Source organism: Stegodyphus dumicola, chromosome 6 (genome assembly GCF_044657685.1).
Source record: "Stegodyphus dumicola isolate Sdum_Otavi_A_Nest chromosome 6, ASM4465768v1".
Lineage (NCBI taxonomy): Eukaryota > Metazoa > Arthropoda > Arachnida > Araneae > Eresidae > Stegodyphus > Stegodyphus dumicola.
This window is the reverse complement of record NC_140773.1, coordinates 143,949,098-143,971,059: the sequence shown is the minus strand read 5'-3', so window position 1 is coordinate 143,971,059 and position 21,962 is coordinate 143,949,098. Positions and strand designations below refer to the sequence as shown.

At 32.5% G+C, this 21,962-nt stretch overlaps 2 protein-coding genes across 2 annotated transcripts in view; one reads left to right on the top strand and one right to left on the bottom strand.

Moving 5' to 3' along the window:
* LOC118196388 (uncharacterized) overlaps positions 1-21,962 on the bottom strand; it is a 310,238-nt gene that overhangs the window by 239,463 nt on the left and 48,813 nt on the right. The gene's annotated exons all lie outside the window — the stretch shown is intronic.
* Positions 13,831-20,588, top strand: LOC118190137 (cuticle protein 10.9-like). The gene is made up of 3 exons (XM_035360826.2): positions 13,831-13,927; positions 17,994-18,050; positions 19,160-20,588. Exons 1-3 carry the CDS (start codon positions 13,922-13,924, stop codon positions 19,568-19,570), a joined length of 474 nt encoding a protein of 157 aa, XP_035216717.1. The 5' UTR covers positions 13,831-13,921; the 3' UTR covers positions 19,571-20,588.

The window sequence follows — 21,962 nt, the reverse complement described above, 5'->3', positions numbered from 1 at the left end:
TAAACTAACGCAAAAGATAACATGAATTGAGAAATATCACAATTTAACTTTTGGCTACGGCATGGGAACACACAAAATACAGATTATACAAACTACTACGAATTGTAGGAAATTTAAACTGACAAACCGCCTAAAATAGTTATATATCGAACAGTTTGTTAACAACAGAATAACTTTCAAAGAAAAATTCATTATCTTTCGAGTTGCTGAACGACAAAACACTGCAAGGAAAATAAAGAATTTTAATTGAGGCAGTGGAAACATATTTTTTTCAAATTACTAAGTTTATTGATTAAATTCAAAAGATAATATACTGCATTTGGCCTAATGGCAAAATACTTCTTTTAACAACGCTGAGGTTTCTGATTAATTCGAAACATAAATTATCTTAACGCTTTGTCGAGTGGCAACAAAAAGCTTTAAAATCGTTGAAGTTTTAATTAAAAGTTAATTAAATTCCCACAAAATATGATATCAATAAAAAGCAAATCTGAAATTCAAAATTCGGGCATCGAAGTGTTCATGTACGGATGGAAAACTACATGTGCTTAATATCTGACGCCTGTAGTTGCCGCAAAATGAACCAATAATAACTGTAAGTAACAGTCTTATTAGAGCATAAGTAAACACCAGTACTGAACATTACCCCTCAAAAGCGACCAGCTTCATAGAAAGCCAAAAATATCTAGAACCCTCAGCGTTCGACGTAGTTATTGTTTCATAAATGTAACTTGAGCTAGGAATTAAAAAAAGAAAAATACAGTTTAGTTCCTTTAGCTATCATCCAAAGTGTCTAAACGTTTAGTAGATGTTAAGCGACTTACCGGTAAGTGTGAAGTAACTACTGAACTTGAGAAAAGTTAAAAGACCCCTTAATTAAAACTAAATAACAACAGAAGGACAACTTGTGCGTACAACTCAGCTAACCACCAATGGCGAGATAAGAAAGTAATATTAAGTGAAATGCAAAATTAAAATTCAAATAAACTAGTAGTGAATATTACACAATCAATTTAACGCAAAGTAGGCTCAAAAATTCTCAATGAACATCATTAGCAAAACTGATTATATGACAAAAGAACGCTGTAAAAGTGGGATTCCATGATAATGAAGTAAAAAATATATGCACAAGATTAGTAGAATCAATGTCTAAGTACATTTTCGAGATCTCCTTTCTGTTAAAGAAGGATATATTTCCGATTAATAATTATTATTATCACTAAATTAAGGTATGTACACAAAATATCAAAGAAAATTGCTTTTTCCTAATTACTTTGCGTATCATAATATAAGAAAGAATTGTGTGAAAATACTTTTAAATATGACTTACATATTATAACCGCTCCAAAATTGTTTTAAAATTCAAATCTTTTGCCTAAAATTTAACTTATAATTTGGAAATTCATCATAATTGGTCATTAGTTTAACAGCAAAACACTCCAAGAAACAAAACAAAAAAAAATCTGAAGTTTTACAACGGCTGGTTATCAGTTTAATAAAATGGTTTTTAAGAAATAAAACAACGAAAATTGGCATTAAGAATGAATGGCTTCGTTGTTTTATTACTCAGATTCTACTGATTTTAACTGGTGTGCCGTTTTATCGCTAGCAACATACTCATTTCAATTTCTTCTCACGGAAAGTACTACTTTCTAGGTGAATCTTCCGTTCTCAGAAGTGTTCTATCTAGTTTGCCATCTTTTTATTGCCTCACTTTTCAATTTTTATTTTATATACGCGTTTGGAATATTTTAATTACGTATAATATTCTTCTGAGAAATGGTTTCGAAGCCGAAAATAATGAGTTACTTTACAAGCAATTATTAAGAAAATTAATTTTTATTTATTGCGTAAATAATTCAATTATGTAAATTTAATAATCATTAATAATTGGATCATTCAGTGAATTCTGTTCTTACTATATCTAAAACTCAAACGAAGAATCATTCAACTTTACAGTTATTTGATAAATTTCTTCTTTATTCACGAAACGCCAAACTAAAACTTATCGTCCTACGTCATTATTAAACAACGAAGAATCTGCACGCATGTATGTTCCTCGCATCAGCGTGTTGCCATTCAGTAAAGTGTATGATATTTAACTTTCACATTTAATTTAACTGAAGAACAAAGTGTTTGAATTTCAATCAACGCAGTTCTAAAAAAATATTTTTTCCATTTTTTAACCTGTTTGATTTAAACAACAACAAAAAAAAAAAAAAAAAATTAAAAATTAAAAAAAAAAAAAAAATCTGAAATGTTTCAGATTTTAAATTACGTCCAAAGGGGCGTTTTTTAACATTTTGTGTGTTACCTTTCTTTATTAAATATCATGTTCCTCGCACTTAAACCATAAGATCCAGTGCAACAGCAATATCGCAAAATAGTTTTAAAACGAGCATATCTTTAGAATTTCCGATACAGAGACTCACGCGCTGGAGATAAAAATGTTTTTTCTGCACAACGTTGCCATTGCTCGCTTTGAAATCCTTGAGTTTGTTAAGGTCTTCCACATGCTCATATTCGTTGGAGGATTACGTTATTCAAAATTCGATGACTCTATGTACCGTTGTTTTATCACAATACGAGAAATATACATACATTTATGCAGATTTTTCATTATTTAATTTCTTCAAATATAATGCAGGACTCTAACATTTTGTGGCAACAGTTTGAAAAGTGAACCGACATTTATGAGTCCGACGCAAAATGAGAAAACGAAACTAATAGTCCTTCGGGATTCAAATCCCTTTGGACTTAAAAAAAAAAAAAAAAAAAAAAAAAAAGCATTTAAAATAATGAGATGTCTAATTAAAAATATTACTATATTTTTACATTTTTTTTCCTTTTTTATCATAATTATTTTAGGTGGCTTGCCGTTGCTAGTCTTAAAAATATTAACCTTTTCCTATTCTTATTCAGATGTAAATAAAATTGAAATAAAAATTTAAATTTGAATAAAACTAAAATTATTTTTATTTATTTCATGCTTTCTACGAATTTAATGAATTTTTTATTAATAAATTCTGAGATTTCACAGCCAGCAATGCCAACACTGTTGGAAATAAAACATTTTTTTTTATTTCCAGACTGTTGCCATTAGACAAAATGTAAGATGTAATCTTCCAGTTTTAATCAACAAACTATTTAAAAGCAATATGATGCCACAGTCCAAAATAAAATGCTTTTATCTTCCATGCGCAAGCCCGCTGCCATTCACTAAAGCGTAAGATATTTATACTAAGAAACATAAAGTGAATCCGAGTTTCAGAAAGCAGCGTGTCCTTATACTCTGATAAGATATTTAACTTAATGTACTATTTTGCAAATTTAATTGCGTTATTGAGTAATAAATCAAACGATTTAAAAGCAAAATACGCCATTCTCAAGAACTAGAAGAGTGAAAAAAATGAAACAAAAATCTGGAACCTTTTTAACAACTCTAAGCAACAACAATTTTTACAGATGAAGATATCCGGAGCAAATCCAGATATCTTCATCATCCGGATACTTCCACTAATTTACAACCCAAATACAAATAGTACAGCGAATATAAAAAAAGTATGGCAAAACTTAACACTCAGTAAGCATGAACACTGGTAAGCTGACTTCGTCCACAATAACCCTTTTTTTTTCCTCTCTTTATCTTTTCTTATATGAGATTTTTTTCATTTTTTAATGTGATTGATAAAAGTAAAAAATGCATGAGATATTTAATATTTTTATGAAATTACTTCGACTAATTTAAATTATCTTTATGGTAACTATTTTAATCGGCTAGAGATTTATTTATATAACTGCGAACAGAACAACAGTAATTATTAGCAGAAGATAGACGACATTTTTTTAAGAAGATCTACACCATTTTATTACGAAGAAGCAAATGAGATTAAAAAAAAAAAAATGGAAGCTTTCAGATTTTACATTACACCCAAACACGCGTTTTTTATATTTACACACACATACGCGTTGCAATAGCATTTCGGCTAAAAATATTTAAAAACGTGACACCTTTAGAATTTCGACAGATAGTAACGCGTCCTGCACAAAAAAAGTCTTTTTTTTTTTTTTTTTTTTTTTTTTTCCGTACAGTGTTGCCACTGCCCGCTTTGAAATCGTTGAGTTTGTAAATCAAAAAATCGTTAAGTTTTATAAAATATGAAATAGATCAAACAAATTCGAAATTCGGGCTTACATGTGCCCATATTCGGGTGGAGGACTAAAATTGGATGCAATTCAAAATTGGATGGCTCTGCGTACCGTTGTTGGGCTACGTCTCTCTAAGCTGTTATTACGTTTGGCCGTATTACGTGCCTTTTGATAGCTTCGCTGGCTAATTTAATATTACGCGCCAACTAGTTTAGAATTGTATTAGCTTCGGCTAAATCTCTTTAGTTAGTCATTAGTTAGTTCTTATTTCTTACATTTTGTGCATAAAGCCCAAGTGGAGACTGTACGCCCTGAGAAAGGGGCCAACTGTTAAACTTTATTTGGAGTAAATAAAGGGTAATTAACCCTTCTTGAGTTTACGTTTCTGTTCTTGGACTTCAGCGATTATTCGCTTAGTAAGTTCACCAGGTTCCTCGGCACTTAATTTGACAGAATACAAGTGAAGAACTCTGTAAAGTGATTCAACGTTTTTAGTGATTCGACACAAAATGTCGTTTGGAAGCTAATAGGAATAATAGTTCAGAATTTTTTATTAAATTTATTGATAATTTTTCATGCAAAATATAATCTGAAAAAATTAGAAAAAAAAAAAAAAAAAAAAAAAAGATGAATAACTAACTACATATGGTTACTTCTATTAAAATTTTCTTCTTCTTTTTTATAAAATCTATTTTAAGCATCTGGCAGTGCAAGCGGCTATTATAATGTACACCTAACTTAATTTTTGGCTGATGAAATCAATTTTAAGTAGTAAAAATTAAATGAAGAAAGCTTATTAAACATAAACGTATCACAATAAAACATATGAATGAGCACGGTGATACGTTTCTGAATGTTCTGCCATTAACATCTGCATTTGCATTTCCAAACCATTTACTGCAGTTATCGTATTCCTATCGAATAAAAACAAAGCTAATCAATATAAAGAACACTCTGGAAACAATTTTCATTAGCAACGGTAGAAATGTAATTTCACGCTCCTCTGCTCCCTTTCAAAAGACTAGAATCGATCGTTATTAGTTAAGATGTCAATAACAAAGAACTGCTAGCGACGAGAAATTGCTTAAGAAAATGCTTAATTTTTCGTTTTAAAGGAATCGCTTTTCGTTACAGTAAAGAGAATCATTTAAAATATAACATAATATTTATTGAAGAAACTGCATGGCAACAGACAGAATGAATGGCATATGCAATAAAATTCGAAAAAGAGAATATTTGTAACTTGACCATTGTTCGACAAAGGTGCCGCAACATCAAGATACAAAGAAGCCGGCATCTTAAACAAGTTCAGCGCATAAACTATGCAACCTTCATCAAGATCCAGTACGTTCATTTGAAGAGTCGCTGACTCGTATTAGGATTTCGGCACCTTTTGCCATATTCAATAGCCATATTCAATCAACACACAAGGTGTTTCTGAGACCTTTATGCAGTTTATCTTAAGCCATGAAGAATGCAGATGTCTTCGAGGCGCCAGGACACACATGTGAAGATCTAAGTAAATAGTTGTCGACTTCAATAAAGGTGCTGGCCCAATGAGAATTTTAGTTTAACAAGAATGCCGGAATCCAGATGATCGAGTCTTTATTTTAGCGCATAAAGGTTCGTGCAGTCTCACGTTAGAACTTGAAAAAAATAACGTCCTAAAGTGTGGTACCTTTAGGATTATTTCTGTCTCCGTAGCATCTCCATCAAAAACGTTCCGGCACTTTTATTCCAGAGGGCCACTGTTTCCAAGGATGTCCTAGAGTAAAGATGCTCGCTATCTTACGAAGCCTGTGCCATTTTTTAAGCTCGATTTATGACTTGAAGTCAGCAATTGTTGGTAGAGATGCTGGTATCTTTATACTAGAGCATCTTTATTAGGAGTCTTGGCGAAATCCTCTCATAGCATCATTATTCCTGCACCTTTATGATGGCTTCTGTCTAACGGACAATCACTGAGTGACTTCATAAAATTTCCAGCATTTTTAATGAAAAGGCAAACCTATAGCCTTCGGGTCCTGGAAAAATTTTCCGAATTCCCGATAGACAGTGTGTTTCTGTCATATCAAACTTTAAAACCTAATATCCTGCAGGGGGGATAATAATCTGAAAAGGTTCAGATTTTAATTGTCATCCAAAAGGACATTTACAAATTTTAATACTGTTTATCTGTGGGGCTTATAGATTAGATGGCGCAGGAGGAATAGCGAAACATTTCATAAGATGCTAGAAGAATATATATTTAGAGTAATATGGAAACGTAATGTATTTTCAGTATATTTAAAAAGCAGAATATACAAGTTATTTTATAAAAAAATATTTACTGTTTTTAATTATATATATCATGAATTAAATACATTTTTATCTAAATCAAACCGATTCAAAAGAGGGAAAAAATCTTAAATGCAACTATTGTTTTTAATAACTAAAATTAGTTAATCTATAACACAGAAATTCAACAAATTGGAAATTCAAAATTCAGGCTTCGAGGTGTGTATGTTGGGATGCCGGACTACGTGCATTAGAAATTCAATGGTCTGTACAGTCATTTTTCACAATGAGAAAAACATATATACATATATATATACAGAATAATCATAATTTAAATTTTACTTCCTTGTGCAAAGCAGAGAAAGTATTGTAATCACGAAAAATTTGGGGTATCATATTTCAACAAAAATATCCATTTTGACCACTCTCGAATCCATTTGAACGATTTTTTTTTTTTTTTTTTTTTTTTTTTTTTTTTGCGTGACACCTGTATGTACTAATAGAGTAAAAGACTTTTTTTTTTTTTTTTTTTTCCAAAACAGATGCTAAATTGGATTTTTTTTGTAACATCTGTATATATCTCGCATAACTTAAAAATGATTAGACGTTGAAATTTTGTATATAGGACTGCTAGTTGTCCCATATACAAAATTTCTGCTAGTTGTATAAGGGACTGCTATAGATTAGTTGTGAAACTCTCTTTCTTTTTTTTTTTTTTTTTTTTTTTTTGTTTGTTGCAATCGGCCGCACCAAACATATATTTATTTATATATACCCACCCCCTTAACCCACAATGGTTATATATGTTATGCAATAGTTGTAGAATTTTCAATAATTTAAAAGCGTAAGTCGCTCTAAGCCTATCGTAGCGACTATCTGTTTACATTTTAAACTCTTAGTAGTGAGTGAGTGAGTGAGTGCACCGCTATGATGGCTTCCGACCACGGACATGAACCAAACAGAATTATATACCATCACGGCGGGGAAGACTCCAAAGTAACAAGGTTGAATATTGCATTCTAATAAGAGTTTTTACATATTGATAACTGCAAGGCACTAAGCGTTATTCTGGTTATCTGCTTTAAGTTCTGAATATTTGAAACATAATATTATCCACGGTTGTTTCTGCCTGTTGCATTGTACAGCAACTTCAGTGTCCTTTTGCCCAATGGGGAAAAGTTAATTTTGAATTTTGTGCACCTAAAATGTTGTCTTCCTGTCACTGGCCCAATTGCATTTTTTTTTCTTTCCGTAGAAACTAATTTAAATTGTAAAAATTCTTTATTAACTGTTTATAGCCATATTTGGCGTTTTAGGTTTTCCTGTATTTTATAATTTTTAACGAAGGTGTTTCGAATTTTTATGTATTTTTGCCTTGTAGCGAAGTGAGAACTGAACTGAATGAATGAGAAATACATCTCTACTGAAATTCGAAGACATAAAAACGCTTGAATGAAGTGCAGCAAAAAAATGTGTATAATTTAATAGGCCGTACAAAGAAGTCATGTGGTGTCCACATTATATCTTTTTAAATAATACATGGCGATAATATTTGGTATCAACAATTTGAGATATGAATTGGACACAAAAGTGATATGGACCAAAAATAAATTTCGATATTCAAAATACAGCAGGTGCTAATGATGATACATTTATGAGTAATAAATACTAAAAAATATTTAAGATTTAGAAACATTCCTGTCCTGATCTAAACTGCTTAGAATAAGTATGTTAACATAGTCATAAGCGCAAAAAAAGCAGTTCGATTTCTTTTCCCCAATTCTATTAAAAGCTAAACCCATTTCCGATTGTAATCGGAAAACCTAATTTAATCCAATTTAGAATACCCTTGAAATTTTCACGCAGTAAATGACGATTTATCGATCGCTACGGAACTTTCCTTTCCGCGAAAGGATACATAAGATTTACAATGGAAAAAGAACTTGTTAAGAAAGATAAGACAAAACAGGAAGGGGGGGAAAGGAATGAATGTTTAATAGACTGTGCTATAATATGCATGTGGCAGAAGAAATGCTAAACGATCTTTGAAGAATATATCTATAAATTATTATTATATGAACTATTTTAATTTAAGAATCACTACTAATACGAACATAGCAAACAGACTGAGAAATCGAGGAATTTTGCTGCATTTTCATTAAAACATATTTCCTCGATTTTCATTAGAGATTTACTACGGTGAGTCAAAACGTTCCCGGAATTTTGTTGTAACTCTTTATCACCACCAATAATTCTATTTCTTACGACAACTATACTTTATTTATTAACGAAATTCATAACAAGTAGTGTGACGGCAGTGTAGCTGAAGCTAGGCGTGTATAGTGATCATTTAGCTCGATGTCAAAGGTCGAGCAAAAGGAGAACATTAAGTTGAAGTGCAGATTGGGAAAATCTTTGTTAGCTTTGTTAGCTTTACAAACATTTTACGGTGACGGATTTTTTAGAAAGCAACCGTTTACGAACGATTTTCAAGATTTCGGGAGGACAGGAATCGTTGAAAGACGAAAGCAGCAGTCGGAGACCTTCAACCTCCAGAAAAGAAGGCATGGCCAAGCAAGTGAAACAGTTAATTAGATCAGACAGAAGAAGTTGGCGAGTGGCTCACGAAGTGAGGATTTCTCATGTATCCATTTACATAATCTTGTCAGTTGAAGATAAAACGTGTCTGTGCAAAGTTTGTCCCGCGGCTGCTGTGCCTGGATCGAACGGAAACTCGGCAGTTGACTGCGGTTGATTTATTTTGATAAAATTACAGAGAACGCGGCGTTTCTTGAGTGTTATTTGTGACGAGACCTGAATGTACGCTTACCACCCGGAGACAAAAATGCAGCCAAAAAATGAGCCACAACGTCTTCTGCTTGACCAAAGAAATCACGTGATGTGAAATCTGAAACAAAAATGATGCTCATAGCGTTTTTCGACAACGGCGTGATGCACTATGAATTTGTACCCGCTGAAAAAACTGTTAATAGCCTTTTTTTCGTGGAAGTTTTGAAAAGACTGAAGGAGGCAATCCGAAGAAAACGTCCCGCCAAATGGCAAAAAGGATGGTCACTGCAATCACGACATTCTTCCCGTCACACTTCGATTGTTGGGCAGACATGGCTCGCAGAAAAGAACATTCCAATCCTTCACCAGCTTCCCTACTCATCGGATTTAGCCCCATCCAATTTCTGGCCCTTCCTCAAGATTTAAACGGGCCTCAAAGGTAACTGTTTTGACATCGTAGGGGAGGGGGAAGAAGACATCAAAACCAACGCGACGGCTGAACTTCGGAAACTAGCACAAGAGAACTTTTATCCGTAGCAATGGCAAAAGAAGAGGAGGGAAGTCTACTTTCAAGGCGAATGAATAAAATGTGTACTTACATTGAAGTAATAAAGAGTTGCAACGAAATTCTGGAAACTTTTCGACTGCTTCTTGTATTTCTAATTCATTCAATTCACCCCACACTTCGCGGAAAGGCAAAAACACATAAAAACTCAAATTATCTTCATTAAAAATTGTAAAATAAACAAAAACACCAAAAACAGTTAAAAAGCAGTTTTAAAAAGAATTTTTACATTTAAAATTAGAGTTTCTACGCAAAAGAAGGAATTCAGCCAGGGAAGAAGGTAGACAGTTTTTCGGTGCACAAAATTGAAAGTTTACTTTTGGTCCCACTTGGCAAAGCGACACTGAAATTTGTGCACAAACTGACTTAATTCACTATTCTACCAAGAATTACAAATCTAAACAAATGGCGGCCTTCTTAGGCTTAGTACAACTCAAACAACTTTTAAATTGCTGATAATTTTACAACTATTATATGCAGATTAACTACAGGCACAAAAACCTAAACCGGAACATAAGAACAATATAATCCAATCACTTTTAAAGCAAAAAATGCATAATTGACCAACATATGGATATAACATTTGGTACGATCGATTCCAACCAAAAAGGGAAATGCACAGCTACATGTTACAGCCGTTCTATTTCAACGTCCTGAGGCTACTCGTTTTTGAATACGTACGTACATAGACGTCACGAAAAAAAAAAATCTCTTTTGAATCTGTTTTAAATTCATTTTACAATCCGTTTCGGAAAAAGTCCTTTATTCTGTCCGTATATACGGATGTCACACAAAAACATCGTTCAAGTGGATTCGAGAGGGGTAAAATTGGATATTTTAGTTGAAACATGGCACCCGAAATTTTTCGCGATTACAGTACCTCCTTTACTTCGTACAAAGAAGAAAAAATAAAGAGTTCTTTTTTCTGTTCGGACATACAGACGTCACGGAAAAAAAAAAAATTTCAAATAAATTCGGGATCAGTCAAAATGGGCTATTTTCTTTGAAATATGATACTCGAAATTTTTCGCGGGTGCAATACTTGCATGGAAGTATTTGTACAAGGAATTAAAAAGAAAAGAAAAATCCCCTGAAAATATCTACGCCCAAACTTAGGCTTTTTTTTTTTTTTTTTTCCTACTTTTAAATTTGACGTTGACGTGGTCTCTTCCAGCCCATGAGTTATTTCCTCTGATTAGAGATATATCACTGGTCAAGTAATTTCCAGAATTGTTATGAACAGTTTTTTTTAAACGAACAACTGGGTTAAAAACATTATAAACAATTCATAAGTAAATTTTTGCATTCTTCTAAAAATAATTCTGTGAAAACATTTATATGCTTCTTGCATTTATATTAAATTAGTTAAACTCCTTTGCTGCTCTGTGGTATACATTTTCCCCGTCGTTTAATGTTGTCATTCAATTAATGTTAACAAAACAGCCGTAGACAAATGTGATCAAAATTAAGCGGCACCTACTGTTAATTTAAATAACTAAAAAATTAACATTAATAATAATTTCATACAGATATCAATTACTTAACAGTGACAAACAGTAACACAGAGAATTCAAGTTGAAATCCAACAGTCTGCCGTATCCCCGTATTACTCAGTTATTATTTGGAAAACTAAATCTGCGGGTACATTGTTCTGTCCGCTCTGGAAACGCAACAAAACCACCCACGACGTCCACCCACATGCTGCAAACGATTGCAGAGTGTTCCAAAAACAGTTAGGATACCACATTAAAATAACTCAAAAGATGAATTTATCTACTAAACGACTGTTTTAAAGTTAACTTTTTGACGCACGCGTCCCAGATATACTACCTTTTACCCGCTCCTCCCCCCCGAAAAAAAAAAACCTTTTAACGCCAGGTGTTCAACTTCTCCACCGGTGGAGAGATAAAGTAAAGAATGCTAAGCATAATAGGGATTGAACGATTAGGGCAAAAACACAGCAGGAGGTACTGAAGGATATCACCTTTTTTTTTTTTTTTTTTTTAAATAATTTCTGCACAAAGTTGCACAAACGATAATAATTTTCAATGTAAAATGTTTTTAATCTTTATAAAGGAAAAACGTTTATACTATGCCAAAATTTTTATGCGACAGCGAAAACTTTTCAATGATTTATGAATCAAATTAATCTTTTCTCTGCTATTAAATAATGAAGAATCTGTATGCATAATACGTTTGCATATTCCTTGCACAGCGGAAAAAACGGCATCACCTAGAGCTACCAAATTTTGAACACATAGTCCTTCACATGTAGTACTCTGCATGAAATACGTGCACCTCGAAGTCAGAAGTTTAGATTTCAAATTTGTTTCTTTTTTTTTTTTTTTATTTATTTCATATTTTATATAAATTTAATGACTTTTTTGGTAAAAAACTCCATGATTTGAAAGCGAGCAGAGGTAACATTGCTCGGAATAAAGCATTTTTAACTCCAGGGCGCGAGACTTGCCATTTAGAATAATGTCTTTCAGTATTATTCTTTCAGTTTTAATCAGCAAACTATGATATTAAAAAACAGTGTGTTGCCACAGTAAAAAAAAAGACTTAAAATTTTAAAAAAATTGGAATAAAAGACTTATCTTCTACAAGCCCGCGTTTTCTATTCAGTAAAAGATAAGATATATAACTTTAAAATTTAATCTATTACTGAGTAATAAAATTTCTACTATTTTTAATCAGACTACTTTAAATAAAAAAAGATCCATATAAATCATGAGATATGCATTTGTAAATATTAAATAATTTTTATGAAATAACGCTAGTGGATTCATTAAAGTAATTATATATATATATATATAATTACTTTAATACTATAACTATTTTAGGGCGGCATTAAGTGTTGGCATACATTTTTCTGCCTTTCTCTTTAAAAATGTTTTATTCCCTACAGTGTTGCTACTGCTCGCTTTGAAATCGTCGAGTTTGCTAATCAAAAATTCATTAAAGTTTTGCCAAATTTGGAAAAGATAATAAAACTAATTCAAAATTAGACCTTCCAGGTACTCATGTTCGGCTTGGATGACTACCGTTATTTAAAATTGTATGGCTGTGGGTGTCGTTGGTTTGTCACAGTGCGAGAAATATGCATACATTCATGCAGATTCTTCATTATTTAATTTCTTTAAATATAACACAGGGCGATAATATACGGTGGCAACAATTTGAAAAGTCATACACCTCTTTATTACGATTCAACGCAAAATTATAACGACTAATATCCTATTCGGGACTAATATTCTTTTTGAACTAAAGTAGAGAATTTAACAAGAAATCCCTCAATCAAAAATTATTCAAAAATAAACAAAGTGAAACCTCCCTAAAGCGACCATTCACAATTCTACAGGATTTTAACCTTCTCAGAAGTCCATCTCCTAAAAAACATAACATACTGTGATGGTGTTTAATACCATTACTGATTATTTGTGTCCTCAAAAATACTGGTCACTTAAAAGTTGGTCTTCTTTAGAAGGTGATCACCTTGAAAGAGAGCTGATCTTTGAATTCTAAGAGGGGTTTCTAAAGGGGGTTACGGAAACACGCGAAAGTAGCCCAACATCTAACTCACCTCGTGAACCCGAGCTACTTATCTTCAGGAATATGGTTAAGTTAAATGACAACAATGAAGACATTCATAACACCAACCAGGACCACAGAAAATTCAACAAATCATATTTCGACACAGAAGAGGAGGCTTGCTCTCATTACGCAACGCAGTGGGAGAGCAAAAGAAACCTTCAACTCATCACTCCTCCTTCATGATGAGGTGACACCACTTACGTGATTAGATTCACACATTCGATTTTGTGATCCAGATACCGCAGAAACAAAAGGGAAGAAAGTAAAAGTGAGAGCTAAAACCTGGAGGGGGGAATCTTCAATGAGATTTTGAGAGTAGTGCCGGAAGGTAAGAATTGAAAATTGACTCAATGACCTGTTGAGTCATTTCCATGTAAGCGGAAGGTTTAGCAGCAATCAGCATTCAAGACATACTTTACAATGTAGCAAATGAAGAGAAGTTTGTTGGGGCATCGTATATATAAAGGGTCGGTGACAAAGACTGTCATACACATCGTTCCTCATTGATCATCAGTAGCTGTTCAGGACATCTATATCACGAAGATGAAGGTAATATCTTTTTCGTCTGTTTCTGTATACCTGAAATGGCTATCATAAAAAAGTGTATAATGATTTTAATGAGTTCAGGTAGTGTAAATTCGTAAAAATATTTAGTATTTATCAATAGGCATCTCATGATTTAAATGCATTTTTATTTAAATCGATCAAGAAAAATATTTTTAATAACTGCGTTTAGAGTTTTTAAATCGCTTGATTTTTTATTCTATAGCAGACTATTTAAATTTGGAAGTTGTTAAATATCTTATGGTTTACTGAACGGACACGCTGGTGCGTGGAATATAATATTGAAAATTATTTCTTGCAGAGGCAGCACATCGCTTTTAAATAGCGGAGTTTCTTGACTAAAATTGAAACACTAAATATATTACCTTTTGCTGACTAACAACATTCCAAAAATGTTTTATTTCGAAGAGAGCTACCACTGCTTGTTTTCAAATCGTTGCGTTTCTTAATCAAAAATTCATTAAATTTGGACAAATTATGAGATAAATCAAAAACAAATTTGAAATTCTGGCTCGAGGTGCTCAAATTCGGGTGAAGGACTAAAAGTGTTCGAAATCTAATACCGCTAGGCTTGTTCCCATATTGTAATATATACAAACATACACGCATACAGATTTTTCATCATTTGATAGTAGAGGCTTTATTTCTTTAGTTCTCTAGCGGAAAAATCCACGTAATATGTATTTTCTGTGGAAGTGATGTTCAATATTGGAGTCTGCACATATATCCAGAAATAATGGCCGCTTTCAGCGATAGTCATGCAAGGCATGTGGTGGTCACGAGAGGTTTCATTATATGTACAATACTTAGCATGAAAATACTCCAAGAAAATTTACAACATTTTTCATGTATTTTATGCTTCATTATTACTAGCCAGCTAAAAAGAAAAAAAAAATTATAATGATTTTAATGAACCCAGCTAACGCAGTTTTTTACGGTTCCAGCTAAAAATAAATGGGAATTAAAATGAATTTGCGTTTATTGCTCTTAAATTGCTTAGTTTGTAAACTAATAACATAAATTTGAAAGAAAAATAATTTGTTTTGTTAAGCTTCATGAAATAGTAACAAATTGGCATGAAAAAATGAAATTATTTTACGCTGGACTGTGGCAACACATTTCAACTAAATCGCCCAGTGTTCTTACTAAATTTGAAAGACAAATATCTTACACTTTGCCGAGTGGCAACAAAATACTTTTATACCGCTTTTTTAACCAAAAGTTCCTTAAATTCGAACAAAATAGGAAATTAAGAAAAATAAGAAAAAATATATAATAAAAAAAATCTGAAAGCTTTCAGATTTTATATTACGACCAAAGGGGCGTTTTTTCCCCATTTTCACATATATACACGTTTTGAGAGCACGTTGACATACGCCCCTTTGGGCTAAAAATATTTAAAAACAGTATATCTTCAGAATTCCCGATAGACGATATCGCGCACTGGAGATAAAAATATTTTATTCCGTACAGTGTGTTGCCATTGCTCGCTTTGAAATAGCTGAGTTTCTTAATAAAAAGTTTGTTAAAAGTTTAAAAATATGAAATGGATAATAAAACAAATTGGAAATTCAAGAATCGGGCTTCCAGGTGCCCATGTTCGGGTGGAGAACTACGTTATTCAGAATTGGATGGCTCTAACTACCATTATTTTTTCACAATGCGAGAAACATACATTCGTGTAGATTCTTCATTATTTTAGTTTCTTTAAATATAATACAAGGCGATAATATTTGGTGACAACAATTTGAAAAGTGATACAGCCGTTTATAGTGATTCGAGGCAAAATGCCTCTTCGAGACTAACAGGCCTTATCAGCTAACGTCCCTTTGAGCTAGTAATCAAAATTTAAATTCAGAATTTGGGCTTCAAAATGCATATGCTCAACGAATTTGTGCGCAAAATTAGATTCAATTGTTTTGCGAAGAGATTAAATTCTAAATACAAATATAATGCGATTCGTCGTGTGGCGACATACTTCTTTTATACCGCCAATTTTTCAAAGTAAATTTGAAACAAAAATATCTTACGCTTTGCCAGAGCGGCCGTACAAAGTTTTAAATCGTGGAGTTTGTCGATTAAATTCGAAAGAGGAATTAATGACACATTTCTTTTGTATCGCTGAGATTTCTGATTACATTTGAAAAAAATCTTACGATTTGCCGAATGCCAACACAAAGCTTTTATGTCTCCGAGTCTTTAATCAAAAGTTCCTTAAATTCGCACAAAATATGAAATAATAAAAAACAAATAAATAAAAATTTCAGGGTTTAAGATGCACATGTTCGGATGTATGGCTAGGTGTGTTTAAATGTAGTAGTTGTAAGTGTCACCGTTTTCCACAATAGCGAGGAATATAAAACAAACATACAAGCAGGTTCTTCGGTATTTAATAATATTGTTCTTAAGTTTCTTTTTCTGTTCTGAAACTCATAGTTGATAGAATCGCCATGAAAGGTTTTGCCATACATATATAAATTTACCGTTAAAATATCACGATATAATTTGCAGTACCTTCCACGTATACTGTGCTTGACTACTACTGGTCTTGGACTGACTCTTTTTTCATGTACACTCTGTTCGCAGACACAAAATATCTGTATTAAAAATTATGAAGTAAATCTGAAACACTTATTTCCTCGAATAAATTCCAGAATGGATTAAGCATGATTTAATTCGCAATAATAAAAGAAGGCGTTATCTTTGCTGTTGCAAAGCTTACTTTCTCTAGATTGGCAACAAATCTACTATTCCGCTGTTTCAAATGTAAACAAACATGGCCGCCATGGCAAAAATAATTAAGCTTAGCGTCACTTAAACAACTTTTAAATTGTTGATAATTCTACAAATATTGCATGCAGATTTACTAAAGGCAAAAAAAGCTTAACCGGAAGATAAGAACAACATAATTCAATCATTTTTAAAGCAAAAAAATGCACAATTTACACACATATAAGAATAATGAAACTGAGATTACTGAGCCTCGTTCGCATTAAGTGAATATATATATATATATATATATATATATATATATATATATGCACTTTATTTTACTTATGTTAATATTGTTAACGGAACCACAGTATCTAAGCAACTTTTTGGCGTAAGCACTAGAAATTTCCTTTTAACTTTTTTCTAAATTTTGCAGCTCAATGCGCAAAGTTTTGACCACAGAGGTCTTATTTTAGTTTGTTCTCTTTTCTTTAATTTTTTATAATATGTGCCGCCGATTGCAACCAAAATACGAATTGCACATCTACATGTTATAGCAATCCTATATATAAAATTTCAACGTTCTGAGTCTACTCGTTTTTGAGCTATGCAAGATACGCACGTACGCACAGACGCCACGAAAATGGAGGGAGAGTGTTTTGTATTTCCCATTCTACTGCGCCGATTGACAAAATTTAACTCAAAATATGCTAGAAAAGTTTTCTAAAAACAGTAATTTTTTTAAAAAAAACAGTTTTTTATAATTAGCTTTAAAAATTTAAGCTCCTCTGTGTTAATTGAATTCGGTATATATTTATTAATATTTTTTTTATTAAACTTACTTGATTTCTTCTCTAGCAATTAATTTTGGTTTAATCCAAATAAAACTGGCGGATATTTTCTGATTTATTTTTTTAATTTGCAATTTTTTGGCAATTTTTTTAAATTTTCGAAAAACATTTTGAATAAAAAACTTATAAAATTTTTACCACCGCCTTAAATAAACTTATTTCTAGGCCCACATACCTACAAAAAGTTGGCACTCTATTCGTATTTTCAGTATTAAACAGTGTTATAACAATAATATCAGGGTTTTTTTTAATAAGAATGGATTGATTTTATCCCTTTATTTCTTATCCGAAAAGTTCTTTTCGTATACGTCCAAGAATCTGGAACAATATTAATGACGTATACTGTACCGTTAACATGACTGACAGGCAATTTGAATTATAAAATAATAGTAAAAGTTTTATGTCTTTTCCTTATTAATTAACAGTATATTATGTTCTATATATACTTTTTTAGCTCAAAGTAATAAAAAATTGTTTCTTTTTCCCAGGTTTTCGTAATTCTTGCTGTTGCTGTTGCGGGAGCTGTAGCTCAATACGCTCAATATGTAAGTACATTTCATTTTAAATTTTAACTCAGTACGTAAACTCATAAATGATCTTTATTATTATTATATAAATTAGTATCTTATAATAGCTTATAATAATATAATCAATATAGCTGTGGTGTGAAACTCAAAGCCGCATGCGAGCTGAAAGCATACCTCAAAACAAGCGACGGGCAAGAATTTCTTTTTTTTTAACAAAATGAAAAATTTTACAGAAAAAAAAATATTTTAAATAAATTTTTAATTTCATTTACCAAATATTTATCAAAACATACATAAAAAATAATAACATCGCAAATGGTAAAAAATCAAACTTCTATTTATTTTCTGAGACTAAAGTTTGGTACATGTAAGACATTTTTGCTGGTTGCACTTTAATTCCAATATACTATTATCTAAATATTAAATTTTTAAACTGACGTTTCTTTAAAATAACTCCAACATTTAAAAAATTTAATTTAAAAGAAAAATTTTTAAACATTATGAAAACTTCTTTAGACAAAATATATTAAGAGGGAGAAAACTTCGAAATAAAAAATAACAACTGAATCTCTTTCCCTTATTTATAAAGCAGACTTATTTACTCGACAGATAAATAAAAATACTTTTGTATGCAAATAATTGTAAACTTTATTTTTTACTACAGCCTGAAACTTGACGACGTTTCAATTTTGATGAAGCTTGTAGACATGCAGAGAAATTATTGGAAATTATCTTCAGTACTGGTTGTAGATACTCGTCGGTTAATCGGGTTCTTTTCTCATTAATTTTCAACTGCGAGAAAACATTTTTCATATACTATAAATGTATTTCCAAACAAAGTGATTGTTCTTAGTCCAAAAATTTGTAAATGAGCTTGTTTATTTTTTGATTAAATACGAATGAAACTTAATCGAAATAATAATATCTGTAACTCCAAAACTCTGAATGAAATTTAAATCCCATTGTGAATTTCTTAACTACGTTTATGGATTTTCTTACGAGATATTCATGTTCATTTTAATGGAACTGAAAATATTATGAACTCTAACTTCAAACAACTAAAATCTTCAAATCTTCGCGAAGTCTCATCTTTTAATAATATTTTAATAAGAAATTTGCATTTTTAGGAACCTCAAGGAATACCCATTCCTTATTCCTTCAGCTACTCGGCAAACGGTGAAGACGGTGGACAGAGCTCACATCAGGAATCCGGCGATGGAGCAGGACGTGTAAGCGGATCCTATTCCGTCAGGGATCTGGAAGGACATGAAAGAATTGTCGAGTACGTTGCCGACGAGGGTGGATTTAGACCAGTCATTAGAACCAACGAACCAGGTACCGCCAGTATCAACCCAGCCGACGTTGTTATCGAATCTTCAGCTGGCCAAGGAGGGGCTGTTGTTCCTTCCAATTTAGGAGTCAGATCCGTAGTAAATCGTCCAGTTGGACCCGTTGCTCCAGCAGCCAGTGGAGGACGTGCTGGCGTTCGATATGTCCTAGTCCCTGTTAGTGACCCTAGAGCACGAGGATATCAGTAAATGATTTCCGTTCTGTTTTAAAACGAAATTACTCAGGGTACTTAGCTTGCAAAATCTATGTCTGTATTCTGTCCGTCTTCTTTTTGTCTCAGAAGTTGTCAGTGAATGTATATTGGAAATCAAAAGATTCTTAATTCACTATCATTTCTTTATGAAAAAGACACACACATGCCAGTATCTAATATAAAAAATGAGCGCTGGAATCAATTTTACTTGTATAAACCAATGCCATTCCAATTGGCAATTTATGATTTCATGAAATAGGAACATACCACAGCTTCTCTTGTAACATCCTCCACGAAGCCATCTTTTGCTTTAAAAACATTCACGTCATTTACCATTATAAATTAAAAAGACCGCAACGCCATTCCAAGGTTGATTTTTGCCTTAATTTACTATTATTATTTATTTCTATGTGTACAACATAATGTAATGTATTTTATTTGAGTTAAATCAACGCCGAAATGGAGATGGAGTGCTGGTGACGTCGCCGGTGGTGTCAGGGCTTACGGTTTAGACTGGAGTCATAGTATGAACACGGCTCGATGATGCCGGGAGGGTGTTGGTTTTGTCGATAAGTAGCACAAGGGGGCTTGCTTAACCTATGGTAAATAATAGATAACTCCTACCCTTATACAAATCACTTGCAGATTGTATGAACGTACCTTTTCACAAAGCAAAGGTACGTTCACACAGTTTCTCTGTAGAAAATAGACAAATTCTGAATGCTCAACAGATGAAAATGAAAAAAAAAAAAAAAAGGAATTCAACATTTTGCTTGTACTATTTGTTATATTTTTTAGATAAGAGCTTCTCTTTCAAATGCTTTTCTTTGTCAAGATTTATTTATATTTTTCATAAATGCACAAGAAACTACTACTTCTGTGTATGTTTATCATATAACTTAGCTTTAAGATTTTTGTGTATATATGCCAGTAATAAATGATATTTTATGCTTACAAATTTTGTAACATTCTTTATTAAGTGTTTCCTTTCATTAAAATTTCATTAAAATAAATAGTTTCCTTTCATTAAAATTTGATATATACACGGTGACGCACGGAAGTCAAACATTATGTTCTGTTTATTACATATCTATTTACCATCAAAATACAGCAAAAATGAATGCACAGTTAACAGTCTAAGCATGCAAAATAAGTTTAGTGCAGAATGTATTAAACTGATCCACCATTTTGTTACAATATCTTTCAAGATATCCCAGAAAAAGAAATCTCATGGATTAATATCTGGGTTATGCGAGAGCCATTGTCTCCCATTTTCGTAATGTTCAAGAGACCGATGTGGAATTACAGTCAACAGCAGCGGATTGTGATCTAACTTGCACGGCCAGTTTGCATAATTTTGCCAACAGCTTTACACGAGTTCACCATTGTTCACCAAAGTACAAGGGGGCATCACCAATAAGACACTAAGATGTCTAGCATACTTTCGAAGTTCAGACAGTGTACACCATAAAATATACAACCTTCATTAAGGTACCGGGACGTTCATGTTAAACATTTAAGTGAATACTCGGTACCTTAAATAAAATGCCGGCACCTTTTCAACTTAGCCATTGTTCCTTAAAACATAAGAAATGCCTGGAACCGTTATGAAGCTCAGTTTCTGCCATGAAGAATGCACTTTTCATCAAGGTGCGGGGACGCAGAGGTGAAGATATAAGTGAATAGTCGTAGACTTTAACAAAGTTACCAGCACCCATTTTTAAAAAGCAATTTCAGTTTATACTAAGAAGAATGTAGCCTTTGTCAAAATTCCGGGTGAAGAATGTAACCTTCATGAAGATGTCGGGATGCTCATGCTCGTGTGTTTATTTAGTAAATAGTCAACAAATTTTTCTTGAAGTTTTCTTCTTAATGCCTTACTGCCTCAAGTGTGTGTGTGATTATGGCAAAGCCTCGAGGGCTATCTGCCTAAGAGGACGGATGCCTTCGTGGAGGACTTTCTAAGGGAAACTGGCTCGTATATACGTTACACATGGGGAAAACAACGAAAACACCCATGCAGCCAGCCCGTTCGCGAAATTCGAACCTCGGACCGAACTACCAGTGTTTAGCGACTTTACCGCTCGGCCGCTGGTGGGCTCTTACTGCCTCAAGAAAATGTCTTAATGATTTTCTTGAAGTAATCTGTAGATATATAGGCAGACATCCTCCCTTTTTTATTCGCTATATACTATACACACTTTTTAAACAGCTTCGACATTCTTATGAGTAATGTGTCCCCTTCCGTTTCAGCAGTAATTGGTCATAGTAAAATAGTGAAGCTATTTTGTCCATGATACTGAGGGTCTTTAGAGTCTAGACATTTTCAAGGCATAAAATGAAAGGAAAGACTAGTTTCGTTCAAAACAGAAAATATTTTTAACTGA

Bases quoted from the DNA above. Each gene is read 5' to 3' on its own strand.
- LOC118190137 (XM_035360826.2), top strand. The intron at 18,051-19,159 runs GTAAGTACATTT...TTGCATTTTTAG, and splicing joins TAGCTCAATACGCTCAATAT to GAACCTCAAGGAATACCCAT.